The sequence below is a fragment of the Nothoprocta perdicaria genome, unplaced genomic scaffold (genome assembly GCF_003342845.1).
Source record: "Nothoprocta perdicaria isolate Ctin4 unplaced genomic scaffold, notPer1 scaffold_3, whole genome shotgun sequence".
NCBI lineage: Eukaryota > Metazoa > Chordata > Aves > Tinamiformes > Tinamidae > Nothoprocta > Nothoprocta perdicaria.
The window spans coordinates 8,777,759-8,784,956 of NW_020455532.1; the positions used below are offsets into that span (position 1 = coordinate 8,777,759).

A 7,198-nucleotide genomic window follows, 5' to 3' on the forward strand; every position below is an offset into this window, starting at 1 on the left:
TGCTCCAGGGGCCAAGCGAAAAGGAGAGACGTGACATAGAAATCGTCTGTGTTTTTATTGTCAGGATAGAAATTTATATATATAAAAGAAGTGTTTAAAAATAGTACTACCCTGCTCTCAAAAACGAAATATATATACACACACACACATAGATATTTATAGAGAGAATTATTATCATTTGCTATTTGGTAAAAATCAAGGGGGATGGGACTGATTCTGATGGAATTCTGCTAACGGGGGGTGAAAGGAGGTTCTGGGGGACCCTGTGCCCTGCTSGGCCCTTTCCCTGCTCCGAAGGGACCAGCCGCACAGCGGGAGCTTCCCGCCTGCTCCTGATTCGCAGCAGCCGCAGAGATTCCCAGGACAAACATTCCGTTTTCCTCTTGCAGAAGAGAGGGAAGGGCAACATGGGGCACTCGGCAGCGGGGTTGGTGCCAGTAGGTGCCACCTCGCCACTTTAGAAAACAGCCCTGGCTCCCATCCCCTCCCTGATGGTCCAAACTGACCACACAATCACAGCCCACCTCATCCCAAGTTGGGAAGAACAAGGGAAGAGCAAAGACTGGACCCAGCTGCTTTGCAACAGGGGGTGGCTTGAGKTCTTTGGGGGATATTTTTTTCAATACACTGATTCCCCTCGAGATTTTGTGATACAAGAACAAAGAATGATGGTTTACAAAAATCTAGCAACAGCAACTCCACATGGCTCCCATCCTGTTCCCGCCCGAGCTCTTCTGGCCTCCCGCGAGGATCAGTTCTTGTTGGCCACCTGCTTTTCCAGGACCTCCAGTCTAGCCGTCATCTGAGCAAGTGAGTGCGTTAAGGAAACCCGTGTGAGCCAGGACAAGTCCAGGAGCCCCTTGGGGCTGCTCTGCCCAACCCAGAGCAGCTCCAGCCTCACTCGGAGCTGCTCCTAAGGTGTCCTCACCTCAGGGTGCCACACAACCTCAGGTGGGACTTGGTGTCCATGTTAGCATAGTAGACACCACAGCAGGGCTTTTTGTTTTCCCAGAAAGAGCCTAAATTCTCCCYGATCTTACTTACCCTCTTATCTAACCCCAAGGAGACGTCTGGCCAGATGCAGCCCTGCTAGCACCACCAGCAAGGACAGCCCTCCCTGACCACCCCTGTTTCCCACCCCTGCGCCTTCCCAAGCTCCCGGCCACGAGGAGCCTGCTCTGTCCTGCTGCGMGCTCGCGCGTCATCCCAAAGGATATTCCTCTCGGTCAGGCTCTCCAGGATGGCCACGGTGTTGGTCTGGAACTGCACCAGCGCCTCGCACTCACACGGGCTGCGGATCTCCATCTCCCCCTTGCCCTCCTCTGAAACAGCAGCTGTTGTCAGTGGCACATTCCCAGAGCCCAGCATCCCGGGAAGAGCCAGCTGGGCTCTTCCCCTCCCTCCCATACTCAACAATTTCCCTTTTCTCCCTCTTTTTCCAGTSTTACTTGTATTCCTCAGGCTTGGTCTCTGCTTAGCTAACAAAATTGCAGCCATCTCAGGCGTTGATGCCCAATGAGCAAGTCCCCGCATGGACATCCCCCCTGCAGCTCCTTTTGCCACAGGCTGCAGGGACACAGAGCACCYCAACAGCCCCAGGAGCTGCCGGGCACATCGCACTGTGGGGCTGTGTCCCCAGTGCCACTGCTGTTGCTCCCGCACCATCTCTTTGGGACTAAGCACCTCCTGGTTCTACCTTCTCCTCTTTCAAGGCTCTCCGAGATCCACCTCTCTATGTCCACCATGGCCTTAAGGATCCAGAGAGGAAAACTCTAGGAGGGCACCAGCCCAGGCTGAAATATGGGCCCTGCCTGATGACCCCCCCACAACTAACTTAGGGCTAGGCTGGCCTGGTGCAGCTGGGATGGGAGCCTGGCCTGCACCCACCTGGGCAGATGTTCAGCTTGAAGTTCTCCACAAGATGGGTCATGGTGGTGAAGTCTGCTGAGTAGGAGAAGTGCTGCTCCACCGGCTCAGAGGCGATCGCCCGTAGCTCCTCTTCCACGGCCTTGCCCACACCAACGGCAAACATGACGATCCCTGTGCAGGAGGATGGGATAGTTCCTCAGCRCACTGTGGACCTGCTGGCCCCAAGCCCAAGCAATCCCATGCCAGCCAGAAGAAGCAACGTGGAGCAGCTCTCATGAGGGGTATGGGGTTCCCCAGGGGGCTCAGGCCCAGGGCAACCCCTTTAACATGGTGGGGGTTTGGGGAGGAGGCAGTTTCCTCAGCCTCTGTCCCCCCATACCTGATTCCTTTGCTCTCCTGGCCCATTCAGAGATGTCATCCTGGGAGCGCCCATCCGTGAAGACCAGCCCAATTCTGGGCACATTGTGGGAGAGAGGCCGGGCGCCTTCCCGCTCGGAGAAGCTGTGCTCCACCATGTGCTTGAGGGCAAGGCCTGTCATGGTGCCTTTCTCCATATACTCCACGTTCATCACGGCCTTCTTGATCTCATCCGCCGTCGCGTACTTGTTGAGGGGGAACTCGGTGCGCACACGGCTGGAGTACTGCACCAGCCCCACCTGTGTGCCGTGGGGGGACACRTCCAGCAGATCCACGATGCGGTTCACAAACTGCTTCACCAGCTCGAAGTTCTGGGGCCGGACGCTCTTGGAGCCGTCRATCACCATGACCAGGTCAACGTGCCCAGCCCCACACTCTGCAGGCACAGGAGGAAAGTGAGCAAGGCCCAGAAGATGCTTCCCAGGATGGACAGGGCTGGGGCAGACCTGCTGGGCCACTGTATGGACGTGTCTCCTGGATTTGCTGCTAGGCTGAAGCTGGACACCAGGATAGCATCTAGATATTTCACCCTGAAGTCTTCCCCTCCCACATCACCATTCCCTGAGAGTCTCTGCTCCGCATCCTTCTTGTCCTGAAGGATTTCGTTTCCCAAACCTCCCATGACATCTGGGCCGTGTCTCTAAGGACATGAGCCYTCAACTGTCCACACAGTGCTCCTTACCCTCCCCATCCAGCAGCCGGGACTCTCCACCGAGCCCGGCAGGCTCTCTGCCTCTTTCCAACACAGCTCCAATTCCCCCTTGGATCCACACTTCAGTTCACATCCCAGCCCTGCCCTGCTGGGTGGCCAACAGTCGCGTGCCGAAGGCCGGCCCCGGAGGACGCCACACGCTGTGTCCCTGTACTCACTGTTACACGTCTTGCCGTCAGCCTGCAGCTGCTGTCCCTCGGGGCAAACGCAGCGGTAAGAGCCCTCGGCGCTCACACACCTGAACTCGCAGCCGTGGTCCACCCCATTGCAGAGGTCGTTGGCTGAAACAACAAGCCCAAGGCAGGTGGGTATCTGCATCCGAGCGCTAYGGCCTGGGAAGAGCCTGCAGAAACCTCTCCCTTTGGGCTCCTGGCGAGGCTGGGACACAGTGTTCCCACCTAGGGCAGGCAGCGCTCCCCTTCTCCAGGAGAGGGGCTGGCCTGATCCATGGACAACCCTCGCTCCGCTCCCTGGAGAACAGCCAAGGAAGGCAGATTCCAGCAGCCCGGCTTAGGGGAGCAGGAAGGCTCAACACCCAGGGTCCAGCTGGAGGAAGAGCATCCCACAACACCTCTAACATGTGCCACCCCTTTTCCCCATCCCTGGGCTAGCAGGGGGACATGACCATACCCGCTGGGCGCTGTCCCCGTGCTGCTGAGCCGGGACTCACCCCTGCAGGACTTGCTGTCGGGCTGCAGCGCGAAGCCGCTGCGGCAGCGGCAGTAGTGCCCGTTGGGGACACTCACGCACTCGTGCTGGCAGCTGTGGTTTCCGAAGCTGCAGTAATCGATCACTGGTGGGAGAAGACAACACATGGGCAGGAGCTGCTCTGTATGCCGAGCCTTTGGCATCGTCAGTGGACATTGCATGGGGTCAGAGCGCTCAGGAGCAGCACTCGTGATGACTGCTAGCACCACACCAAAACCCAGAGAGCTCCTAGCTCTTGCTTGCTGCCCAACCAAGGGCCAAGGAGGGTCTTAAAGCCAGGAAGGGAAGGGTTGAGATAAGCGAAAGAGGAAGAGCGAGCAGAGGATGAGGAAGGAAGGCAGAAGCAGCAGGAAGGGAGGCAGGCACTTACTCGTGCAGGTCTTCTTGTCCTGGTTGAGGTGGTAGCCAGCGCGGCAGCGGCACGAGTAGGTCCCGTGCGCRCTGACGCACTGGTGCTCGCAGCCGTGCCGCCCGTCCGCGCACRCGTCGATGGCTGCGGGGGGAAGCAGACACCCCGTCAGGCTCCCCACTCCGTCCCCGGCACCACCAGCCCCGGAGGAGGCTCATCCTCCAGCAGCACCCGGGCAAACCCAGCCCCAGGGCAGCCACAGCAGGGCCTGCTCCGCTTTGCACACAAAATATGGGGCCAAAACATTGTGTCGTTCAGGGGCTGGGATATCTGCTCTCAAGTATGCAGTGCCAGGAGTAACCTCATAGCATGGAGAGCATTTTGTGTCCATGCGAATCCCTCGTGTCCCAGCACAGGGAAGCGACCAGGATTTAGCAGGGCAGCAGCCGCTCCGCAGCCGTTCCCACTGCAAAGGCTCCCGCAGGACAGTTGAGCCAGCAGGCAAAAAGCACAAACTCGTTAGTGCAGAGCACTGTTCTCGGCAATTGCACAAATGGGAGACTGTGGCACCCAGCGAACAGCGCGCCTCAGGTTGTCACCGGCCTTAGGAGGTCTTTGCTCCTGAGACCTGCAAGTGCAAGTCCTCCCTAGGAGCGGGGATAGGAAAGGGTGTTTACGAGAGCACGTCTTCCCGTCCGCCTCGAGCYGGTGTCCCGGGTGGCACTCGCAGTAGAAGGAGCCGGGGATGCTCACGCAGCTGTGCTGGCAGCCGTGCTCCCGCTCCATGCACAGGTCCGCCCCTGGAAGACACAAGGACATTGCAGCACCCACGCACACGCCAGCTGCACCTGCAGGCACCCTGTCCCACCAGCCTAAGCTTTGAGGCTCCAGTGTCCCATCTGGGAAAGAAATCACAGAATCATAGAATATTCAAGGTTGGAAGGGACCTCTAGAGATCATCTAGTCCAACCTTCCTGCTCCAGCAGGGACACCTAGAGCATGTGGCACAGGGTGACGTCCAGGCGGGTTTGGAAGACCTCCAGAGAAGGAGACTCCACAGSCTCCCTGGGCAGCCTGTTCCAGGGCTCTGGCACCCTCACAGTGGAGAAGTTTTTCCTCACACGCATTCCTTCCTGTGTTGCAGCTTGCACCCATTGCCCCTTGTCCTGTCACTGGTCACCAATGAAAAGAGCTTGTCCCCTTCTTCCCTGCATTCTCCCTTCATGAACTTATTCATGTTAATCATATCCCCTCTCAGCCTTCTCTTCTCCAAGCTGAACAGGCCCAACTCACAGGATGYCAACTTGTGTAGCCATCCAAGCACCACTGGATGCCAACTTGTGTAGGCATCCAAGCATCCAATGCTTAGATGACTACAAACACCCATTCAGAAATCATCCTTTCAGCCCAGTTTCTGTGCTGGGCTCCAGAGGCAAGTAGCGGGCACCTTGAGCATCCATCCTCCTCCCTGCTGGGCCTCCCTTACCGCAGAGCTTGTCCTGGAACTGCTTGCCGAACTGCTGGATGAGCTCGAAGGACTCCACCAGGAAGACGTGCTCCTCGAGCGGCGGGGAGGCCATGGCCCGCAGCGAGCTCATGTCCGCCCGCTGGATGCCCACGGCGTATATCTCAATGCCAGCGGCGCGAGCCTGGGCGGCCACCTCGCTGACGCGGTCCTGGGGCCGCCCGTCCGTCACGATGATGGCCACGCGGGGGATCTTCTTGTGCGGCGGGCGCGCGCCCTCCGCCGCGCTGAAGGCCACGTTCATGGCGTACTGGATGGCCAGGCCCGTCATGGTGCCCTGGGCCAGCGGCACGATGTTGTTGATGGCCTTCTCCATGTCCGCCCGCTTGAAGAAGGTCTTGAGGGAGAAGATGTTCTGCACCTGGCTGGAGTACTGGATGACCCCCACGCGCGTGGCGTTGGGGCCCACGTCCAGGCTGCCGATGATATCGATCATGAAGCGCCGCATGGTCTCGAACTCAAAGGGGCGCACGCTGCGGGAGCTGTCGATGACGAACACGATGTCCAGCGGCCCCGTCTTGCACTTGAGGGCTGCATGGGAGCAAAGAGGTGGTTCGAACAKCCAACTGGCCCATGCAACTGCTGGGAGAAGGACTGGGAGCAGAGCCATGGGGCAGCTCGAGGGCTGCTCCAAGTGGCATGGAGAGTACAGGCTTGGGTAGCCCCAAGAAAACCAGCCAGGTGCCCCACACTGTGATCTGCAACGTGCTCCCACGAARGCCCCAGCCACCTGCTTTGCAGGCTCCCAGGCCTGTAGCAGCCAAGCAGAAAAATACAAGTTTGGGCAACTCTTGTATTTCTCCTGCAACTCCTGTGTCACCTCCTTTTTACTGCATTTTGCCCGTTGCTGTCTAAAAGCAAAGCCTTTAATGTAATGGCACAGTGCAAAGCACTGCTAAGGGCAGGCACACGGAGAAGCCTCAGCCAAGGAGCCTCTCTTGGATACCTGGATGTAACTCCCAGCRTGAGCCAGGAGACCGTTAGCATGTGCAGTGCCAACAACTATATTTTGCTTGGCTTATCCGTACCCAAGTCTTGGCCTTAGCAGTAAGCAAGCACTTTGAGTCCCCAAGGGAAGATGTCGAGGAAGAGCCGTAATCATGGTTGCTCCAGAGGTCTCTGAGACATACCTGGCTCCTTTCTCCATTTAGTRTCATCACGGAGAGTGGACACTGGGTCTCCCATTTCAAACAGTAAGCTGTTCTCCAAAGGTTTTATTGTCCCGCTCCTATCACCCCACCAAGCAGTTCCTATCCCATCCCACTGCCTTAGTCTGGGCTCACCTGCAGGTTTTGGTCTGGCTTCCAGCGTTGTTAGGACCAGCAGGAGGAGAGGAGTGACAGGTAGGAGCTTCATCATTGCTATCCAAGACTGCACAGCCTTTGAGACTTGGGAACCTTGCTGTGAGGAGAAGACAGAGAAGTCAGGGCTGATRGTGGCCACTGTCGGCCGGCACCCACCTTGTGACTGAAGGAGTGGAAATGGGGTGGACAAGACAGAAATCCACTTCTTCCCTGGGAAATAACCCAATGGGGAACATTCCCACAGGTGACACGAGTCTCCCAGGGCTCAGACTCCCACTCGCAGCTCCTGCAGGTGAGGACCCACACRCAGTGCA

General features: G+C 57.9%; 1 protein-coding gene across 1 annotated transcript; it reads right to left on the reverse strand.

Moving 5' to 3' along the window:
- Nucleotides 1-259: 259 nt before the first annotated feature.
- Nucleotides 260-6,959, reverse strand: MATN4 (matrilin 4). Its single transcript, XM_026042088.1, has 9 exons — nt 6,864-6,959; nt 5,542-6,111; nt 4,077-4,199; nt 3,669-3,791; nt 3,157-3,279; nt 2,249-2,662; nt 1,888-2,040; nt 1,218-1,322; nt 260-810 (listed from the first exon to the last, which is right to left on the reverse strand). Exons 1-9 carry the CDS (start codon nt 6,937-6,939, stop codon nt 752-754), a joined length of 1,746 nt encoding a protein of 581 aa, XP_025897873.1. The 5' UTR covers nt 6,940-6,959; the 3' UTR covers nt 260-751.
- Between the last annotated feature and the right edge of the window lie 239 nt (nt 6,960-7,198).